The 22,648-nt window shown below is 43.6% G+C and overlaps 1 protein-coding gene across 6 annotated transcripts; it reads right to left on the bottom strand.

Moving 5' to 3' along the window:
- Positions 1-1,368: 1,368 nt before the first annotated feature.
- Positions 1,369-19,469, bottom strand: Tarm1 (T cell-interacting, activating receptor on myeloid cells 1). Of its 6 annotated transcripts, none has more exons than XM_017589925.3 (7): positions 19,215-19,469; positions 14,271-14,306; positions 13,219-13,293; positions 12,253-12,549; positions 11,497-11,562; positions 6,553-6,691; positions 1,369-5,362 (listed from the first exon to the last, which is right to left on the bottom strand). In XM_017589925.3, exons 1-7 carry the CDS (start codon positions 19,246-19,248, stop codon positions 5,320-5,322), a joined length of 690 nt encoding a protein of 229 aa, XP_017445414.2. In that variant the 5' UTR covers positions 19,249-19,469; the 3' UTR covers positions 1,369-5,319. The 6 variants fall into 6 exon arrangements, with proteins under 6 accessions (XP_017445414.2, XP_038956341.1, XP_063136975.1 ...); XM_063280903.1 differs by having other exon boundaries at positions 1,370-5,362; positions 12,253-12,552; positions 13,006-13,293; positions 19,215-19,457; XM_039100413.2 differs by lacking the exon at positions 14,271-14,306.
- Positions 19,470-22,648: the final 3,179 nt, after the last annotated feature.

The following is a 22,648-nucleotide window of genomic DNA, read 5'->3' as shown; positions in this document are numbered from 1 at the left end:
AGTTTCATGTGGTCTGTGGATTATATCTTGGATAATTCAAGCTTTTAGTCTAATATCTACTTATCAGTGAGTGCATACCATGTGTGTTTTTTTGTGATTGGGTTGCCTTACACAGGGTGATATTTTCTAGTTCCATCCATTTGCCTATGAATTTCATGAAGTCATTGAATAGTACTCCATTGTGTAGATGTACCACATTTTCTGTATTCATTCCTCTGTTGAAGGGCATCTGGGTTCTTTCCAGCTTCTGGCTATTATAAATAAGGCTTCTATGAACATAGTAGAGCTTGTGTCCTTGTTATATGTTGGAGCATCTTTTGGGTGTATGCTCAGGAGTGGTGTATGTGGGTCCCCAGATAGTGCAATGTCCAATTTTCTGAGGAACCTCCAGACTGATTTCCAGAATGGTTGTACCAGTTTGCAATCCCACCAGCAATGGAGGAGTGTTCCTCTTTCTCCACATCCTCGCCAGCATCTGCTGTCCCCTGAGTTTTTGATCTTAGCCATTCTCACTGGTGTGAGGTAGAATCTCAGGTTGTTTTGATTTGCATTTCCCTTATGACTAAAGATGTTGAACATTTCTTTAGGTACTTCTCAGTCATTCAATATTCCTCAGCTGAGAATTCTTTGTTTAGCTCTGTACTCCATTTTTAATAAGGTTATTTGATTCTCTGGAGTCTAACTTCTTGAATTCTTTGTATATATTGGATATTAGCCCTCTGTCAGAGGTAGGATTGGTAAATATGTTTTCCCCAATCTGTTGGTTGCTATTTTGTCCTAATAACAGTGTCGTTTGCCTTATAGAAGCTTTGCAATTTTATGACTTTGTCGATTCTTGATCTTAGAGCATAGTCATTGGTGTTCTATTCAGGAAAATTTCCCCAGTGCCCATGTGTTCAAGGCTCTTCCCCACTTTTTCTTCTATTAGTTTGAGTGTATCTGGTTTGATGCGGAGGGCTTGATCCACTTGGACTTGAGCTTTGTACAGGGTGATAAGCATGGATTGATTGCGTCTTATCCTGAAATTTGTTTCCTGTGAAAATTTCATCAATGTATACAGTGTATCTTGATCATGTAGCTTCTCAACTCTCCCCAGTCTCTTCGTCTTCCTTTTAAGATTATTCATTTTAAGGGCTGGAGAGATGGCTCAGTGGTTAAGAGCACATCTCTCTTCCAAAAAACCTGAGTTCCAGTCCCAGCACCCAAGTCAGGTGGCTTACAACTGCCTGCAACTCCAGCTGCAGGGGACCCGACATCTCTGTTTTTGAGCACCTGCTCTTCCATGCACACACACACACACACACACACACACACACACACACACACACTTATATAAATAATTAATTACATACATATAATTAAACAACAAAAATAAAATATTAAAATGATTTTTAAAATTTATTTTTGGTTTTTCAAGACCGGGTTCCTTCATGTAGCCTCGGCTGCCTAAAACTCCCTCTGTAGACCAGGCTGCCCTCAAAATGACAGAGATCCACCTTGCTCTGCCTCCTGGGTGCTGGGCGTAAAGGTGTGCTCCAACCGCTCACTGCCTGGCATTATTTATTTATTTTAAGTTAATGTACAAAGTGATGAATTTTATGGACATTTTCACACATATATACCCAGGCGCTTTTGTTCTTATTCATCCCAATTCTTCATCTCAGTTCTCTCCCAGCTTCTCCAGTCCTCTTCCCCCACCCAATAGTCCCTCTTTCTGCTTTCATCAGAAACAACCCAATTACGGTTTCATTGCTGTGAAGAGACACCATGACCAAGGCAACTCCTTTAAAAGAAAATATGATTTGGAGCTGGCTAACAGTTTCAGAGGCTCAGTCCATTATCATCCTGGCAGGAAGCACGGCAGCATGCAGGCAGACATGGTGCTATAGGAGTTGAGAGTTCTACATCTTGTTCTGAAGACAGCCAGAAGGAAAACGGAATTCCACACTGAGCAGAGCTTGAGCCTAGAAGACCTCGAAGCCCACCCCACAGTGACACACCCCCTCCAACAAGGCCACACCTCCTAATACTACCACTTTCCATGGGCCAAGCATATTCAAACCACCAAAAATAGACCCAGCCACGTCCAGAGAAATGGCAAGCCCACAGAGACAGTGTCACATTCCTTCTTTCATACATGGGATCAAGGAAGAAAAATGGCACGAAAGAGGGACAATTAGCGATATCATATTCCTTATCTTCATGATCTCTGTGACAAAATATCTGGCAGAGACAACTCGAGGGAGGAAATTTATACTTGTGTTCATAGTTTCAGTCCATCACGGCACGGTGGAGGTTGTAGTGGTGGGAGGCTTTTCACATCAAGCAGGGAGCTTGGGATGGAACAAGAAGCAGACTGTCTAAAGTTTCATTCTCCATAAGGGTATGATAGAACACTTCAGCAAATACTAGCCCTAGTGGCTGGCAAGATGGCTCCGTGCCTAAGAGCATTGGCTGCTCTTGCAGAGGTTCAGAGTTCAATTTCCAGCCACCACATGGTGGCTTACAGTCATCTGTAATGGAATCTGCTGTTTTCTTCTGTCCAATTCTCTCTTCTGTCATACACGAATACATGTAACTAGAGTGCTCATATATGTAAAATATGTAATTAAATAAATCTTAAAAGAAAAAAAAAGGACCAGGCCTAGTGGTGCACATCTTTAACCCCAGCAAACCTGAGGTAGATCTCTGTGAGTTTAAGACCATCTTGGTTTATATGGTGAGTTCCAGAACAGTCAGGGTGATCAGTGATAGGCCATTTCACAATAAAAACAGCCCAATACAATTTGACTCACAACTCCAGATTAAAGTCTAGCATCGAGGGGATTTTAAAACACTAGGACCTTGATGCAGTTGTCATATTACATCCATGGTCAAGAAAAAAAAGTACTACATCAATGCATGCAGCTCTCAGGAAATTTGGGTGACCTAGGAAAGTGGTGCCATCCAAACCCAGAGTAGGTCTTCCCACCTTAATTAACCCAGTTAAGAGAACCCTATAGACATGACCACAGACCAACCTAATGTAGAGGGTCCCTAATTAAGATGTGCCAAGTCATTCCAGATGTGTCAGGTTGACAATCAAAACTAACCATCACACAAATATAATCCTCAAGGTTAGACTGGTCCCCTTATACCAGCCATGCTGCCTGTACCAAAGGTTCCAGGGGACCAGTCACAAAAGCCTGTGGGGTACATTTTGCCTTTACCATTAAAGATGTAGAAGGGAAATAGAGAAAGATGGGGGTGAGAAAGAGCCATAGCGAGGTGAATATGATCTGAGTTCATTATATGCCTATATTGAACAGTCTTACTATAAACTACTATTTTACATTGATAATGTAAAAAGGAGTGGACGAAGTATTCACTAAGAATATATCTGGGGAGGGGCTGGAGCAATGGTTCAACAGCTCAGAGCACTTACTGCTCTTGCAGAGAAACTTCTTCCAATTCCCGGCACTCATACATTGGCTTATAAATGTCAGGACACTCACACATGAAAATTAATAAATCTTAAAGAAGAATATAAGCATATATGTAAGAAACACACAATACATTGTATACAGAGGTAAATATATAATTTACATATTCTAGATAGCCAACAGTCCCAAAGAGGATGTTCAACATGTATATTGTTGTTCTGTTTTCAAGACAGGATTTCTCTGCATAGTCCTGGCTGTCCTGGAATTTGTTTCCATAGATCAGGTTGGCCTCGAACTCAGAGATTCGCTTAATTCTGTCTCCCAAGTACTAGGATTAAAGGTGTTCACCACCACTGCCCAGCAACATGTATATTCTTAAGAAAATGCAAATTGGGTTTGGGGGTGGCGACACACACCTTTATTCCCAGCACTGGAATGAAGAGGCAGTTGGATCTCTGTGAGTTCAAGGCCAGTCCGGTATACGTAGGGAGTTCTACAACCACCAGGACTATATAATAGAGAGATCTGTCTCCAAAACACTAAAGGGGGAAAATGTACTTAAAAAAAAAAAAAAAAGAAGAAGAAGAGAGAGAGAGAGAGAGAGTGTGTGTGTGTGTGTGTGCACGCAGACATGTATGTCCAGGCCTCTGTTCTATGTGAAGAGTCAGGATGAGGCAGCCTGTCCCTGGATGATTCCCCAAACCCTGCATCAAGGTTGCACGTAAATTAATAGAGATAATTTGATGCAAGGATCCATTTTTCTCCCGGGGCACTGTGGGACGGAAGGACAGAACTGAATTGAGAGGAAGGCAATTTCTAGATTGGAGGGATTCTCATTCACCCCCTTTTCCCTTCCTTCCTATCTGGAGATGTTTGAAAGACATAATCTTTCCTAAATGCTCCGTTTTGGGTTCAGACAACGTTTTAGAGAACCTAACCTAAGTAAGGTTGAGCTCAAGTAAACAAACAGGCCGGTACCTAGCACCAGTTTCCAGGTTACTCCCCAACAAATCTGCACCTCCAGGTTACAAGCCTGCCCCTGACACTTCACTTCTTCCTAACAACCACCAATCAGGAGGAAAGCAGAAGTTAAGTTTATGGTTTGGCTCCCAGCAGCAGTCAATTATGTTAAAGTCCATAATGGTCCCCTAATCAGAGGTATACTAGGCTAGATACCACCTCCTTGCCTCTATAACTGCTTGCCTGAAACTAGGCTCAGGGCTCCCCCTTCCTGCTGTGTCAAGGTTGGCGGGGAGACCAAGCCCCAGCTTGAATAAAGAGACCCTAATGCGACTGCATTGGACTTGGGTCCTTGGTAGTCTTTTGGAGTTCACAACCTCTCCTCTAACCCACCAACCAACAGAGGTAGCAGAAGAGAAAAGTTATTAGGACATGGGGGAAGTGGACCTATTCGGCAATAGTTCTTTGTGGGTGAGCTCGATCTTTCTCAACAGGTCAGTCCTGTAGCAAACACCAAAAAGACCCAGCAGCTGCAGACCAGTCTAGGCAGGCAGACATGAGGCACGAGCCAGCAGCTGTAGTTCAATCCTGAGGAATCCACTAGGCTCACCAACAAGCCTAAGGTGAGGCCACAGAAGTGGCAAGATGCCACCAGAACTCCACAAGCAGTTCTTGGGCGAGCATCTCACAATGGCAGCATTATAAGTTGAGCTCAACAGTGCTATGTAAGGCGAACCGATGTGTGTGTGTGTGTGTGTGTGTGTGTGTGTGTGTGTTTAGTGAAAAACAGCAAGGCAGGGCAAACCAAACCAAGGCTCAGTGCATCTCTCCCACTCTCTGTGGGGGTCACGTTTAAACTCCTTCATCAAGCGTCCTTTCACGAGTTCCCTATATCGAAACGTCCTTTCTCCTGTGTCTGCTTCAGGAAAACAGTCTTTCACGTGTTTGCTTTAGGAAGACATCCTTTCCCCTGTGTGTCCCTGGAAAACAACATTTGACATAACTTTCCGGAAAACAACATTTGACATAACTCTCCAAAGAAACCAGAAGTTTCCTCTTCACAGAACCTGGAGTAAGAGGCAGTTGTTGCCACGATGTGGGTGCTGGGAACCAAGTGCCACTCCTCTGTAAAAGCAACGTGTGTTCTTAATCACTGGATCATCTTTCCAGCTCCTGTTTCTTACCACTACTCTACAGTGAAAAGAATCTTCCTGTGTGCCTATGTGGAGACACCTGCAACACCACTGGGTAGGACCTGGTTTTTTTTTTAGATGAGCCCATATTGATTTAGGATACAGCATTACCCTATAAGTAGCAAGGCTAAATTGAACAATTGAAATTTGCCACAAAAATAGCTCTGTATGGGTAGGTAGGCTTGATAGCTGCTTTGTGGCAGCCATTTCCTGACTGATGAAATTTCTTATTCAATAGATTACTTATTTTTTCCTAGGGCAATTGAACTATAACCGACACATAAAAATCCAATAATGTTGGGGCTGGAGAGATGACTCAGTGGTTAAAAGCACTGTATACTCTTGTAGAGGACCCTGGTTCAATTTCTCAGAACCCACATGGTGGTTCACACTCACCTGTGAATCTAACACCCTCTTGTGCCCTCTAAGGGATCAAGCATGCACACTGGTACAGACATACATTCAGGCAAAACACACATACACATTGAATTTTAAATTAACTATGTCAAGATCTTACTTTGTTCATAGTAAATACATTCAATAATTTGTCAATTATACCTCTGTCGATAGAAGAAAATAGTCATAATTACACAATGGCCCATTTAAAAAAGGAGTGTTAGCCGGGAGTGGTGGTGCACACTTTTAATACCACCACTCTGGAGAGAGAGGCAAGCAGCTCTCTGTGAGTTCAAGGCCAGCCTGGTCTACAAAGCCAGACTAAGACAGCTGGAACTGGTCACACTAAGAAACCCTGTCTTGAACAAAACAAAAACAGGGCTGGAGAGGTGGCTCAGTAGTTAAGAGCCCTGACTGCTCTTCCAGAGGTCCTGAGTTCAATTCCCAGCAACCACATGGTGGCTCACAACCATCTGTAATGGGATCCCATGCCTTCTAGTGTGCTACAGTGTACTCACATACATAAGATAAATAAATCTTAAACAAAACAAAAAATGAAAAAAGAAAAAAAGTTATTTTACCACTGTCTATTTGGAGATAGCCGCTCACTATGCCAGGCTTCGACCAGAAAGCCTCCTACTATCAGTATGATTACAGCAGCCACACCGATCCGGATGAGGTTACCCATGGTATAGTCTTCTGTCATGGTATCGAGGGGCTCTGAAAGGGGGGAGATGATCATCACTGGCCACAGCGGGCAACCCTCCTTCACAGAGAGATGTACAGAATCTAAGTCCCATATGTTGACTTGCGTCCTGGCCTGTGTTCTCTAAACATTTAACTGTGAGTTGAAATGGGTATTCCTTTACCTTCTTTTCTTTTCTTTTTTCTCTCTCTCTCTCTCTCTTTTTTTTTTTCCCCGGAGCTGGGACCGAACCCAGGGCCTTGCGCTTGCTAGGCAAGTGCTCTACCACTGAGCTAAATCCCCAACACACCTTCTTTTCTTTGTGTTCAACTCTGCCTCTGTTCTTTTCCATTTCTGTCTCCCTTGATGTAGTAGGAGTTGATCTTAGGCAAATACATAGATCAAAGGAGATAGACCTACACATAGATCTACAGAACACAGAAATCAGTGCCAGGTCAGCATGTGTCCTCAGACCACAACATGCACTGCTGGCAGTGAGCTTCAGAGAATTTGAACTGAGCAGAGGAAAGTCTGGTTCACTGTGTATCTCCCCTTCACTCAAAAGGCGATATTGAACTATGGCAAGGGACAAGGGAAATAGCTAAATGGGTAAAGTGCATGAACCCCAGAGCACACATAAAGCTGAAGACAGTAGTGTGCATCTACAACCCATATGCACTTCAGTGAGATAGGAGATTCCAAAGTAGCTTGTGGATCAACTAGCCTGGCATCTGACCCCATGAACTACAAGGGCCCCTAGATTCAAACAAGACAGAAAGCAAGGACTAATACTAATTAAGGTTGTCTTCTGACCTCCACACATGAATCTTGGCATATGAGTGCCTGCACTTATACACATGAACACAGACACACCCCAAAAGCAGAAGGAGGAGGAGGAGGGGAAAAGAAGGCAGGAGGAAGAAGGAGGGGAGGAGGAAGAGGTGCTGATATAATACTTGGCTCTGTCTTAAAAGAGCCTGCACATGAATCGCCTCATCTCAAAGATGTGTTCGTAACTAAACACATGAACAGCAAGGTTACCTGTGAGCAAGACCCACAGGGAAAGGTAGATAACATTGTCACTACATAGGAAAATCACATTCTTCAACTCTTGTTACTGACCACACAGACCTTCTTTTTTTTTTTTTTTTTTTTTCTTTTTTCTTTTTTTCGGAGCTGGGGACCAAACCCAGGGCCTTGCGCATGCTAGGCAAGTGCTCTACCACTGAGCTAAACCCCCAACCCCCAGACCTTCTTATCTAACAGTGACCACACTGTTGAAAATCCCAAGGGGAAAGGGGGAATTCACAAGCAAAGTGTGTAGCATTTAAAGGGGCAACATTCTAGCAGGAAACTCTGGATAGTATTGGAGACTTAAAACAGTAAAAGAACTATATCAGGGAGAAAACCCACTTATAGTTGTTTACATATGTACGTGTGTGTGTGTGTGTGTGTGTGTGTGTGTGTGTGTGTGTGTGTGTGTGTGTGTTGCATTAAATAATAGAAAAGGATGCACCATCCCATGCTAGCAATGGCTACTGTCTGGCCCCAGCGGTCTCTCTGCCTCCATGGCTAGGCCCATGCAGCTACCACCCATCTTGAGGTTAGCTGTCACAAATTGCTATAACCTGGTATAATCAAAAGTCTAGAGGCTTGTAACTTATCAGTCAGATTTATATCCATAAATTCTCAACCTATAAAATGCCCAAAGAACTCAGAGCCAATTGATATTGATATAAGCTGCCGATTTAGATTGGACAAATTGTGCTGTAATAGTCCATCCCTGATATGATATTCATGGCTACCTGTGGCTATTTAAAGCAACTTGAATCTAGGTCATCCTCCTCTTCCTCCATCTTCCTCCCTTCTCCCTTCCCTCCTATCTCTTCGGCCTCTCAAAAACTCTTAGCCCGCCCTCCTTTTCTACTGTCCAATCACAGGCTCTAGCCTTGTCTTTCACCTACCCTCACCTGCTTACAAACAGCAGTGTAGAAGATCAAAGACCTCCACAGAGAAAACTTTAAGACGCCAAAGACAGAAGAAGACACGAGAAGATGAAAAGAACTCCCCTGCTCATGAACGGGCAGGATTCATATTGTTGAAATGGTTAGATTACCAAAAGCAATCCACAGAGTTGATGCAATCTTTATCAAAATCTTAATGACATTCTTCACTGTAGTAGAAGAAACAATGCTAAAAACTCATATGAAAGCAAACAAGACCTAGAATAGCAAAACCAATCCTTAGCAGAAGAAGCCATGTTGGAAGCATCATGATACCCAGTCTCAAATTGTAGTCATAGCAACAGCAACAAACCCACAAAAAGCAGAATGGCCCTAGTGTAAAAAGAGACAAGTAGACCAGTCCTAGTCGAACAGAATAGAAATCAGCCCATGTGGTGTGATTCACCTAATTCTTACAAAGTGGCCAAAAACACACATTGCAGCCAGGCATGGTGGTGCACACCTTTAATCCCAGTGCTCTGGGGGGCAGAGGCAGGCAGATGTCTGTGGGTTCTAAGCCAGCCTGGGCTACAGAGTGTAACCTTGTCTCAAAAACAAACAAACAAAAATTACAGAAAAGACACCCTCTTTAGCATAGCATGCTGGGAGCACTGAATCTGCTTATTGAAGATGAAAGTAGATCCACCTCTCTCATCTTGCACAAAAATCAATTCTAAATACAGCAAAGACCTTAGACCAGACGCTTTGACACTGCTAGACAGAAAACACTTCAGGACGATAGACACAGGCAAGGACTCACTGAAAAACTCTTTGATAGCACATTAAATGACCCAAAAACTAACAAGCAGGATTTCATAAAACTAAAAGGCTTTTTCTATATGACAAAGGAAACAAAATGCTCTACGACATGAAGAGACATCATGTAGAATGAAGAATAATCTTGTGTGATTATACAACAGAGGATTAATATATAGAATACATAAAGAACTCTGAAAATTAAACAACAAATATCATCCAAACAATATACTAGCTAACAAACTGAACAGGTAGTTCTCAGAGCCAGAAACACAAAAGGCCATTAAAATAGAAGAAAAGGTGTTCAAAGAAATGCTAATTAAAACTGCTATGAGACTGGGCATTGTAGGTTGATGTCATTATGCAGGTAAAGGCAGGTACAGGCTAGAACAAGGCCTGTCACTGGACGAGAAGGAAGGACAGGCAGAAACAAAGTTTTAGTAACAAGAGAGAGGGGATGGTGGAGGGGAGGAGCTGGGAGAACATGGCGGCAGATGTTAAGATTCTTCTCTGTGCATAGATACAGGCTGTTATGACTATTTTTAAGGGATGGGTGTGTATAGGACTTTGTGTTCTCTAAATGGGCAAATTATATCTTGTCAACTGGATCAGAGGTTATTATGTGGTGTGTTCTTTTATGTGACAACTTAGTTGAGTCCATAGTAAGAGAGCCGAGAGATAGGCGGTCTCTGTATGGTGTGGTAGCGACCTGCCTTGGGAACTAGATGGGTAGAGAGATTGCTGCCAGGCTCAGAGAGTAGCCATCCACAATGTGAGGTGGAATAGGGCTTAGCGGGTGAGATGCTTTGTTGACTAAGATGAAAATATCCCGAAGGTCCCATGTGGCCATACAGTGCCAGCATTACCACAGGATAAAAGAAACCGTTTTTTATTTTTACTGCAACAGGGCAAGGTGGTACATGCCTTTAATCCCAGCATTCGTCAGGTAGAAGCAGGCAGATCTCTGTGAATTTGAAGCCAGCCTGGTCTACAAAGTGAGTTCCGAGACAGCCAGGACTGTTTACAACAAAGAAACCCTGTCTTGTAAACCAAACACCAGGCTCTGAGGTTGAGAGCACTGGCTGCTCTTCCAGGGGTCCTGAATTCAATTCCCAGCAACAACACGGTGGTTCTCAACCATCTATAATGAGATCTGATACCCTCTTCTATCTGATGCCTCTTCTGTCATGTAAGCACACATGCAAATAAGGCACCATATACCTAAAATACATAAATACAATTTAAATATACAATATTTAAAAATTTTAAAAAAGAGATTCTGTGAGATTCTATCTTATCATAATGGCTGAAAAAGTATGCTGGTGATGATGTGGGGAGAAAGACATCCTTAAACATTGGCTGGTGGGAATGTAATCTTGTACAGCCACTATAGAAATCAATATGGAGGTTTCTCAAAAAAAATGACAATAAGACCACCATAAACCCAGCTATATCACTCCTTGGTATATACCCGGAGGACTCTTAGGTCAGTATGTCAATGGCATGCCTGCTCATCCATATCTACTGCTCCCTTATTCACAATGGCCAGGAAACTAAACCAGCCTAGATGTCCATCACAAGTGACGTGTGTATGCATAATAGAATTTTATGCAGGCACAAAGAAAATCAAAATCATGGTGCCTGCTCGAGGTCATTGTGTTAAATAAAATAAACTAGATTCAGAAAGATAAATATCATGTTTTCTTTCAAATGTAGAGCCTAGATTTAAAATTTAAAATTATATGTATGCGTGCCTGTGTGTGAGGGTGTGTGTGTGTGTGTGTGTGTGTGTGTATTTATATATGGGGGTCACTAAACTCTGTAGGGGATCATGAGAAGTGGGTATGAGAATTAGGAGGGGATAAAAGTGCATAATGGAATAATGAAGTAGACATTGGGACTAAAATGGGGAGATGGGAGGAAGCAGAGGGGCAGTGGAGGATGACAAAGCAGTGTGGGCAGGAAGGAGAATAAATGCCTTGTAGAGTCACACTGATGAAACCCATTGCCTTGTGTGCTAACTGTACTCCTGATCAAATGCCTAACTAAAGCAACCAAAGGAAGGGTTTGTTTTGACTCACTGTATGAGGTTTCCTTTGGTTGTGGTGGGAAAGTTGATGCAGCAGAATCTTGAGGTAGATGGTTGTCTTACATCCACAGTCAGGAAGGAGAGAACGAGATAAATACTGGGGCTCAGTTCACTTTAGTCTTTTTATCTAGTCTGGGATCCCAGCCCTTAGATGGTATCACCTATGCTTGGAATGAGTCTTCTAACCTCATAACCTAATCTAGATAACCCCCCATGAACAAGCCCAGAGGTTGGTTTTCTTGTTGATTCTAAATCCCATTAAGATTAACTTTTTTATTAACCTGAAAGCTTAATTAAAATAATAAGCCAGAGCAGTAGTACACTTCTTCAGACCTAGCATTCTGAGGCAATGGCAGGTAGATCTCTGTGAATTAGAGGCTAGCCTGGTCTACATAGTGACTTTCAAGGCCAGGCCAGGACTACATAGTCTACCTTGTCTCAAAGTAATAATGACAAGGGCTGGAGAGAAGGCTCAGCTGTTAAGAGCACTGACTGCTCTTCCAGAGGTCCTGAGTTCAATTGCTAGCAACCACATGGTGGCTCACAACTGTCTGTAATGGGAGCTGATGCCCTGTTCTGATGTGTCTGAAGACAGCTACAGTGTACTCATAAATAAAACAAATAAATCTTTAAAAAAATTAATAAAAGTATAAATACTGCGTAGGTAAATAAAACATGTCTGCTAACTACGACAACCCCGCACCCAACATACACACACAGGTGGTCACAAAATTACACAAAACCTTACCTATCACAGAGATCTCAAGGAGATTGCTGGGATCTGAGGCCCGATAGGGAGCCTTTGCCTGATAGTAAACACAGCTGTATTTCCCGGCGTCTCTGGCTGTTACATTCTGAAGAGAGAAGTCTAATACCATTCCTGCTGAGCCCCTCGTCTGCACAGGAGTTGAGTGTCCCACCTTCAGCAATGCAAACCATATGGGTCCGAGTACACTGCCTGCTTTCTGGCATTGCAAAGTCACCGTGCTTCCTGCAGTCACTGTGCCCCTGTGGTGGGCTTGGAAGGAGGGCTTAGGCAAGTACCCTGGAAGAGAAAGAGGCTCTGAGCTAAAGAGAGGAAGCTGTGGGCCCTATGTTTATTCCTGTTCTCTTAATTATTTTTTCCAAGAACAGGGTTTCTCTGTGTAGCCCTGGTTGTCCCGGAACTTGCTCTGTAGACAAGGCTGGCCTCGAACTCAGAGGTCCTTCTGTCTCTGCCTCCTGAGTGCTGGGATTAAAGGCATGTGCCACCACTTCGGGGCAAGGCTTTTTTGTTTTGTTTTTCCATTCTTGTTCTGGTGGCAGCGATCTCATGAATCTCATCCCTCTCACCATCTACTGTGACACTAGAACAGAGATATTTCCCCTCCTACAAGCTCTGGGTGGAACCACATTCCTGCTCCTCTAACTCTTGCTCTGGAGATACTGCCCTTTTACTTCCTCCCTTCTAGTTCCTCCCTCAGTCCCTGTCCATCTCTCTGAGGTAGACCGTTCTCATCTGTGACCAACAGGAAAAGAGCATCACTGGGCTGTGACAGTGTGTTGTGGGACCATTTGCTGTAGTATTCACAGGTATAGTGTCCGCCATCACTCTGTCGTAGCTCAGTGAAATGAAAGTTAGCCATCTCCTCAGTCAAATTGTACGGCTTTACAGTATCCAAAACAAAACCTTCCTTTTTGAGGATGAAGTGTTTACTTGGGGTAGGGCTCTTACATCGCAGTATCACGTTGCTCTTAGTGGGAAGCACTGTGCTGGGCCAGGCACTGAGGCTGGGCTTGGAAGGAGGCCCTGGAAGGAAACAGACTGGAGCTTTGTCTGGATAGCTCAATTAGAAACATGCTTGTTATATAGTCTCAAATACCTAAGTTGAACTCCTGGAAATAGAAAAAAAATTAGGGTGTGGTCGTCCATGCTTGTAATCCCATTGCTAAGGAAGTGGAGAGAGATGGATCCCTGGACTTCCAGGTCAGCTAGTCTAGCCTTGAGAGACCCCAGCTTAGCAGCAGTAATGCCATTCTGCAAGGCTGTACTTAGATGACTGGTTCAGGGAAGGGTCAGAACACTGAGAACACGGAGGCTGCCAAACAGGATGTTTGTAGTTGAGCACCTGACAACAAAAGGGAGAAATGAAAAGCCCCGGGAGAGGTCCCACACCCTAGTGGAGGGCTGAGTCAGTCGTTATGTTCCAGGAAGGCAGCCAGGGAACTTGCCCCCCGGGCTGAACCCTCGCCTCATTAGAATCCACCAATTATGTCCCTGTAACCATGCATCTGCTTCTGTATGCTTGCTTCTGCTCCCCAGAACCCTATAAAAAACCTGTCCCTGGTTCCACGGGGCGCGCCAGTCCCCCGAGTTGACTGAAGCACCCACAGGTGCCTATGTAACCTGATAATAAACCCTCTTGCTGATTGCATCCAGTGGTCTCGGTCTGGTCGATGGGCTTGAGGGTCTCCTTCCCGAGGGAAGGCTCTCTCTGAGAACCTTTCAGCCTGATTGGCAGGCCCTGGATCCAATGAAAGACTTTGTCTCAAAAAAAAAATTACAGCACCACCACCATCCCAAAGTAAAATAAAATAAAATAAAAAGGATAAAGGACTCCCAAGAAATAACAGCAGCATTGTTGACTTATGACTTCTACATGCATGTACATACACATGTGTTCTCATACATATGCATGTGGACATACATACAAATGATATAAAAGGGGGAAGAAAAACAGGGTTTTGGGGGGAAGGATGAAGGAGTTTGTCTAAAGAACCACTTACCATTTTCAGGAATGCCTATTTGCCCAACACACAGCCCTGGGGGAAGAAAATCACTCATGAGGCACAAGTTCCTGCCTGGAGTCACTTAGTCATCCTCCCAGGTCCTGAGAGGCACCCGGAAAACACTATAATGTTATCACTTGGGGTCTCCCTTTCAAGAACTTCATGTTCCCTACTCTGGGCTGTAGCTTCTTCGGCTTGTGTCTGGGATTGACCACATCATCATGTTGATCTTACTCCAAGGGTCCCATCATAGTCCTACAAACTCCCAGAAACCTTTCCAATGTTCATCCCTATCCCCAAGCTTCATAAGTCACCATGACTGCTGGATCATGGGTCACATGGTCTGGGTCATTACTTCTCCTCCAGGGAAGGGGCACAAGCCTTGTAGGACACTGAGGAGAAGAGAAGTTAATCTACTTCTGTGGTATCAAGATCCCATGGGGGAAAATGGGCATGGTGGTGCATGCCTTTAGAGTCAGTCACAAGAGGTCCTTTATGAGTTTGAGGCCAGCCTGGTCTACATAGTGAGTTCAAGAACAGCCTGGACTGGGTATAGAGACCCTGTCTTAAAACAAACAGACTAAAAAGACTCTGTGGGGGGGGGGGGGGCTGGAGAGGCTTTTCAGTCAGTAAATCTCTGTTATAAGCAAGTTTGATTGCCAACGCCCAGGTAAAATAGATCACTGTGTGGCATGTGCTTGTAGCCCCAGTTGCTGGGGAGGTGGAGACAGGAGGATCTCCTTAACTCAGTGACCAGCCAGCCTAGACCACTGGTGAGTCTCAGCCCAAAAAGAGACCTTGTCTCAATCAGCAATATGAGTAGTCCCTGAGGAGTGACACCTGAGGTTGACCTCCTGCCTTCCACACATCCATGAGAGTCTGCATACACACCTGCACCCATGTGAACACACACACACACACACACACACACACACACTACACAATTTATTTACTATGTACACAAATAAATAAATGTAATAAAAATAAGTCTATAATAAAACTCCCCATGCCATGTCTAGGGTCAACCTAGATGAAGACCTACATACAGATGGCAAATGGTTGCTGAAAGGAGCATCAGTCTCTTCCAGGGATGAGCTCCCGCAATAGGTTGTCCAATGCCAAGTGGTCATACATATCCATGCGAGTAAAGCCACATGGACTCAGTAGGTTTTATATATATATACATATATGTGTGTGTGTCTGTGTGTACACCTATATGTGGATAAATGTGCTCATACACATACAAACATATATATATAATTAAAGAAGAGATCGTGAATTGGGGAGTCAGACATGTAAAGAGTTGGAAGGAGATGAGGGCAGGAGTGATATAGAGGCAGTGTTCATGTATGATCTTATCAGAAAGAAAACATTAAACTAAAAAAAAAAAACCTTCATATATATTGTCTGTGAAATTCACTCCAAGTTCATGTAACTAAGCATCCAGAAACCACTGGCCCCAGTTGTCTTTGAGGCTGTAGATTGTCCGAGTACCTAACTTTATATCCTGAGAAAGCTTCTCTCAAAAAGAAAAAAAAAATTGCAGTAGGTAGTGACACATGCCTTTAATCCTCAGCACCCAGAGGGCAGAGGAAGGCAGGCAGATCTCTAACATGGTCTACAGAACAAGTTCCAGGACAGCCCAGCCTACACAGAAAAACCCTGCCTCAAAAAAATGAGAGAAAGAGATGGGGGAGGGGGGCTTCTGCCCTTGTGCTTCTTATCACATGCGCAAACAGCACTTAAGCAGGTGTTGTTCTCCTTGATAGGAGACAAACCTTCTGCCCAAATTGGGCTCAGCCTTCACGAGAAGCAGTTAGCTCATGACGGCAACTCTTTAGGACCAGGATTTGCCTAAAGCAGGAAATTCTGAGGCTGGCAGAATATTCCAATGATGGGAAAGAAGCTTGTTATCTCAAAGTGACCTAAGACAGGCTGCTGCTTGAAATTATTATAGGGGGACTTGCTTAATAAAAATAAAATAAAATAAGGGGACTTGTCAGAGCCTCCTGGGTTCCCTGCGATGTTTCACCCACCCTTGTCAGACCCTTCTGGGTCTCTTGCAGGGTTTGACTCCTGCTAAGCCCGGCTGATGCATGTGGAAGCCTTTTGTTCCTAACAAAGGAGCAGTCTGGCCTGGTACCAACACACCTGGGCCACACCTGGGCCACACCTGGGCCACACCTGGGCCACACCTGGGCCACACCTGGGCCACACCTGGGCCACACCTGGGTGGTGGTCAATTCGTTCCTGCTTTTTGTCTTCTCGGCCTTTGTCCTTGAGATTTAGGCTGGTCTTCCCAGATTTCTCCCTAGTTAACTCAGGTCACGTAGTCGGTCTTTTGTTACCGAAGTCATGAGCCAGGGTTTCCCACTGTGCTTCCCAGATATTTTCTATCTGGTGAACTTGGGTATATAAGTGGTGAATAAAGCTACAGGAGTCTCTTCCTCTTCTGGCTTGACACGAATAACCTGTGTGTGTGTGTGTGTGTGTGTGTGTGTGTGTGTGTGTGTGTGTGTGTGTGTTTCTTTAATCCCGCAGGCTTTCGCCCGATTCTCGGTACCGTGTCGGTGCGGGCCTGGGGCACCGACACTCAAGAAGCTTCCACTTTCTTCTCCATTTCATTTTTATATACCTCATCAAAGCCAACCCTGCTTTCATTACACTTTCTCTTTCTTCCTTCCTTCCTTCCTTTCTTTCTTCCTTCCTTCCTTCCTTCCTTCCTTTCTTTCTTTCTTTCTTTCTTTCTTTCTTTCTTTCTTTCTTTCTTTCTTTCTTTCTTTCTTTGTGAGACAGGGCTTCTCTGTGTAGCCCTGGCTACTATCATAGAACTTACTCTGTAGACCAGACTGTATTGAACTGAAAGGTCCACCTGCCTCTACTTCCTGAGTGCTGGGATGAAAGATGTGTATCACCACTCCCTAACTTTAATTTCAGTTTTTATTGCTGCAGTTAAAACACCATGCTCAAAAGCAACTTGGGGAGGAAAGAGTTTGCTTCAGCTTACAACCCTCAGATCATGCTGCATCGCTGAAGGAAGTCAGAAAACGAACCTGGAGGCAGGAGCTAATGCAGAGACTATGGAGAAGAACTGCATCCTGGCTTGCTCCCCAAGGTTGTTTGCTCAGCCTGCTTTCTTATCTACCCCAGGATCACCTGCCCAGGGGTGGCACCACCTACAATGGTCTGAGCCATCCAACATCAGCCATTAATCAAGAAGATGCATTGTGTACACTACACTAAAGTTGAAATGATGCAAAGATTGGTGTAGTCTCTGTAAATGACATGCAAATTTGTGAAGTATACCCTAAGAAAAGAAAATGCCCCTACGGATTTACCCACAAGCAATCTGATGGAGGCATTTTCTCAAGTAAAGCTCCTCTTCCCAGATAACCCAACATGTGTCAAGTTAACAACAACGAAATCAAGACAAACCCCAAGTCTCATCAAACATCCCCAAGATGGTCCCACAGGGAACCCTGTAAGCTCAGCCCTGTTCATTGAACATCAGGGCAACATGGAACTAGTAATACTGTTTGGGTTAGACAAAGCTGGGTTGAAATTTGGCTTCCTTAAAAATCTCTGAAATCTGTAAGAAATCACTTCAGTTTGCAAATTCAGATCAAATTTCTAACCTGAAAGTAAACTTAATCTCCTTCAGAAGGCTTTTGGGGTTGGTTGGTTGGGTTTTTTTTTTTTTTTTTTTAACTAGGGAATAGGTCAGAATGGTCTCACTGTATATCCCTGGCTGGCCTGGAACTTGCTGTGTAGACCAGGCTGGCCTCAGACTCACAGAAATCCACTTGTCTCTGCCTCCTCAGAACTGGGTTAAAGATGTTCTATAGTACATGACTTATTTTATTTTTTAATTTTGATTTATACAGGGTCTCATGTAACCCAGCTGGGCTCAAATTCACAATGCAATCGGATGTCTTTGAAGTTCTGATCCTCCTGCTCCTCTAGAACTGGGATTACAGGTGTGAGCCATCACACCCCACTAATAAAAGTTATTTAATACCATTTGTCACCTATTCTAGTTATTATTATTATTAAAAAATAGCTGGACATGGTGGCACATACCTGTAATCTCAGCATTTGAGAATATAGGTAGGATCTTTGTAAGCTCAAGGCCAGCCTGGTCTACATAGTGAGGTCAACGAAGGCTGCATAGTAAAAGCCTGTCTCAACAAATTTTAGAAATAAGAAACAATCGCTTCTCGGCCTTTTGGCTAAGATCAAGTATAAAAATAAGAAACAAGAAGGTCTTTCTGAGGTTGGTCTCTGTCCTATCTCAATCATAACAAGTTGGCTTCATAGAAAATAGCCGCCTGCTGACTCAACCTTGGCTAGCAACAGCACATAGAACTCCCAGTTTAGATTCCTTTACATTATATCATCTAGGTTCCATCTGCTGTGTGTGTGTGTGTGTGTGTGTGTGTGTGTGTGTGTGTGTGTGTGTGTGAGAGAGAGAGAGAGAGACAGAGAGACAGAGACAGAGACAGAGACAGAGACAGAGAGACAGAGAGAGAGAGAGGAGAGGGGGTATTCAAGTAGTCCAGGCATCCCTTGAACTCTCTACTTAGCTGAAGATGATCTTCAAATTTTATCTGCCTCTCTCCATCTCCCATGTACTGGGACTACAGGTTCCATGTTGCTGTGCTTGATTTATAGAACTGGAGATGGTACCGGGGCTTCACATATGTTGGATAAGCACTGCCAACATACTTTTAGCCCCAGCCCCTCTCTTTTCCCCATCTCTGTCTATTACATGTTAGGCATTGGTTTTGGCCTAACATCTACAGTGTACTCACTGAGATTTCTGGTTTGTCCTATGCACTCAGCACACTAATCTGATGTGAGTTCTGGCTTCAATCCCCACCCAAGTATCTCACCAGCTTTATGTTTTCCTGGAGATTGAGTGGCCAACCCTGAACAACTTACGCAGGCAGAGAAGGGAAAGGAGCCTACAGATCATGGTGGCTCAGAGGCTGGTTCAAGGGTCTTCCGCTGGTCTACTATCGGCAGAAGAGTGTGGCCAGGGCATCAGTCTCTCCAACCTCAGGGAGTAGGCAGGATTGGTTTTGAAGTGGCTTCTTGGTTCCTTCCTCCTACATTCACTCTCAGGAAATGTGCTGATGCTATCTGTTGCAACATATTCCTATAAACCCCTTCAGAGACTTGACTCACTTGGTCCTCTTCTGTCTCAGTCAAGTTTCAGACCGTACACAAGTAATTTCCAAAGGGCCTAATACTATGCTTGCTGGATTCATACTGAGACGATGCAAGCATGTCAATGCTGAGATTTATGTAAATTGAGAATCAGATATCATGTCACTAGATATTGGCCAATACTCCTTTCCCAATAGAGGTGATCTGCCTCTCCTTATTGAGGAAGAGTGACAGAGCCCAGAAAGTTTCTCTTTTTTTACCTTCATTTCTTTTGCTGGATCTCATGTAGCCCAGGGTAGCCTCAAAATCACCATGTAACTGAAGATGGCCTTGAACTTCAGGTCCTCCTGCTTCCATCTCCTGATAGGATTATGGGCATCTGACGCTACATATGCTTTAGGTAGTTCCGGGAATTGAACCTCTGGGTTTTGTGTTTGCTAGGCAAGCACTCTACCAACAAAGCCACAGCCACGGGCCCCCAAATGCATTTCAAGTTCGAACTAATGAGTGAGCATTAGTCATGATGGCATTTGCCCTTGATTTTGGTTTTGGTGTGAGAGTTTAGTTTAGTGTTTGTTTGTTTTGTTTTGAGACTAGGTCTCAATATGCTGGCCTCAAATTTACCATTAGGGAGGATGGTCTTGAACCTCTTATCCTCATGCTTCAATCTCCTGGGTACTGGGGATAGAATTTTTCAGTCAGGGAAGCTGCTGAGCACAAAGATGCTCATGACAAGACCAGGCCCATGGCTCAGGAGCAGAGCGCTTGTGTGCAATGCATGAGTCACTACGCTTAAACCCCAGTGCCATTACCAAAAACAACCCCCAAAGGGAATGATATTGACAGCATTAGCCATAAAAAGATCAGATTAGAAGGAGCCCAATGAGAATGATAAATAAATCATGATACAATCATAAAAGAGAACGATCTCAAGCTTCTGCAAGAATAAATACATGTAAGATCATGAAATCTCAGAAGCAAGAGGAGTGTGAAAGAACCTGGACACAAAGAATGCATGTGGGCAACTCTAGATATGCAGGTCAACTGCAGGCAGAACTTGGTCACAGAAAAGTCCAGAATGGATTCTTTAAGAGGAAGCAGGAAAAAAAAAAAGGTAAAAGAAGGGGTTGGGGATTTGGCTCAGTGGTAGAGTGCTTGCCTAGCAAGCACAAGGCCCTGGGTTGGGTCCCCAGCTCCAAAAAAAAAAAAAAAAAAAAAAAAAAAAGAGGAAGCAGAAACTGACTGGAGAGAGGAGGGCCAAGAGAACTTTGAGGAGTGCTAAAGAGTCTAATTTTTATCTACATAACATGTACACCAGGGTGGGAGAAAAAGATCTGATAAATAATAGGTATGGTAGAGGATAGGTAATAGATGGATGAAAGATAGATAGAAGTAGATAGATAGATGATGGATTTTGTTTATTGCCTTGTTTGACCATTTTGTTTATGCTCATTTTTCCTTAACTACTTTGTTTATTCCTTAGGACTGGCTGTATCTTTTGTATGCACCTAGAATGATATAAAAGAGGACTGGAAAGAAAATAAACCTGCTTCAGCTTCAGAACTGCCTGGGGCCGTGTTATAGTGGTGTCTAATTGTCTTCTTCTTTTCAATCCTTGCTCCCTCCCTGGAGAACCCATTGACTGAGCCAGCTTGGTCAAGACAGAATTGCAAAAAACTGGTTTGAGGTAGTGGATACTTCGGTGAAAGGGCCATGACCCTCCCCACATCTCCTTCTATGGGGAAGAGCCAACAGTCACCAAACACAGCTGTGACAAGTTTTTCTTGACCTCACAAAAATAGTGTCTGTTGAGCCTGTAGGACAGTCCTGTACAACACACATTATTAAATAAATTTTTTTTACAAGACAGAAATGTTTTCATCGGAAATTTCAAGAAAGGGAACCCCAGTGTGGCCTCTGGCCCACCCCTGTTTCCTCATCTGATGTCTTTCCTCAGGCTTTAGTTCTTCCTGTACTTGAACTGAGCACACACGAGTATCGTGAGACTGCCTGGTCTGACTGTAAGGGATCTCACTCACAGCTCAGACACCCAGCTGAGCATGTCACTCCATGGGCTTCTTCAGCTCTTGAGCCCTAGTGTTCTTCCTCTTGAAGGTAAGCGAATAGGAATATCAAGTCCAGAGAGGAGTATTTGACTGTGAGTATTCTAGATGCATGACGATACCAAAGTTGGAGATCAAGGGGTTAGGAGCACTGGCTGTTCTTCCAGAGGTTCTGAGTTCAATTCCCTGCAACTACATGGTGTCTCAGAACCATTTATACTTGGATCTAATACCCTCTTTCAGCATGCAAGTATACATGGAGACAGAGCACTAATTTATATAAAATTATTAACTAAACACACACACACACACACACACACAAAGATGTGACACATACAAAAAGATGGGGCACAGGCAAATCAAGGAGGAGAGGGTAAAGAAGATGTTAACGCCTGTGGATAGAAGGAGGGCTGTCAAATGCTGCCTTCTGGGTGAGGCACGGCCTGTTACCTATGCACGTCAACTCATAGCAACTGTGGCTACCTGCACAAGACCAAGGCATTTACAATTTCTGGCATGAATAGGAAGTGTTTGCCTACACAGATGTCTGTATATCATGTGTATGCTTGGTACCTGTGGAAATCAAAAGAGGTTGTTAGATCTCCTAGAACTGGAGTTATAGATGGTTCTGAGCCAGCATGTGGTTACTGGAAACACCTCTGAAAGAGCAACAAGTAATCTAGCAAGTGAACCATCTCTCAGGCCCCAACGTGTGCTTTTTTGCTAGGTGAGACTGACAGCCCTCATGTTTAAGGCAACAATTTCAACTGACAGCATACAAAAGTTGTTTTTTCTTATTATACATTTTTTTAGTTAGTGCAAGTCCATGCACACATGTAAGAGATGTGCTGAGGGGAAAGACCAACTTGCAAGAGTCAATTATCTCTTTCCAGGCACTGGGCTTGGTGGTAAGTGCCTTTACTTGATTGGAGATGTCACCAGCTCCCAAAAGTGCTTGACTTTAAAGAAAAGGCATCTTTGATTGTTGGTATTTACTGAAGCTCAAACTGCTTAGCATTAAAAAGACATCACAAAGAAGACAATCTTTATATTCTTACATCTCAAAGCAAATATAGTAAATAAAATAGCTAGAACGGGTCAGGGAGAGCCAGAAAAATGGGTGCTGTACAAGCATGAGAGACC

This window comes from Rattus norvegicus, chromosome 1 (assembly GCF_036323735.1).
Source record: "Rattus norvegicus strain BN/NHsdMcwi chromosome 1, GRCr8, whole genome shotgun sequence".
Taxonomy (NCBI): domain Eukaryota; kingdom Metazoa; phylum Chordata; class Mammalia; order Rodentia; family Muridae; genus Rattus; species Rattus norvegicus.
This window is presented reverse-complemented; position numbering and strand designations above follow the sequence as displayed.

Coding starts and splice junctions, on each gene's coding strand:
- Tarm1 (XM_063280903.1), bottom strand. CDS start 19,248: ATGATCTGTAGGCTCCTTTCCCTTCTCTGCCTGC. Junction 14,307..19,214: donor CCTTTCCCTTCTCTGCCTGC/GTAAGTTGTTCA, acceptor TTCTTCCCCCAG/GGCTGTGTGTTGGGCAAATA. Junction 5,363..6,552: donor CTATCTCCAAATAGACAGTG/GTAAAATAACTT, acceptor GTTGTTTTCCAG/GGACACACAGGGGAAAGGAT.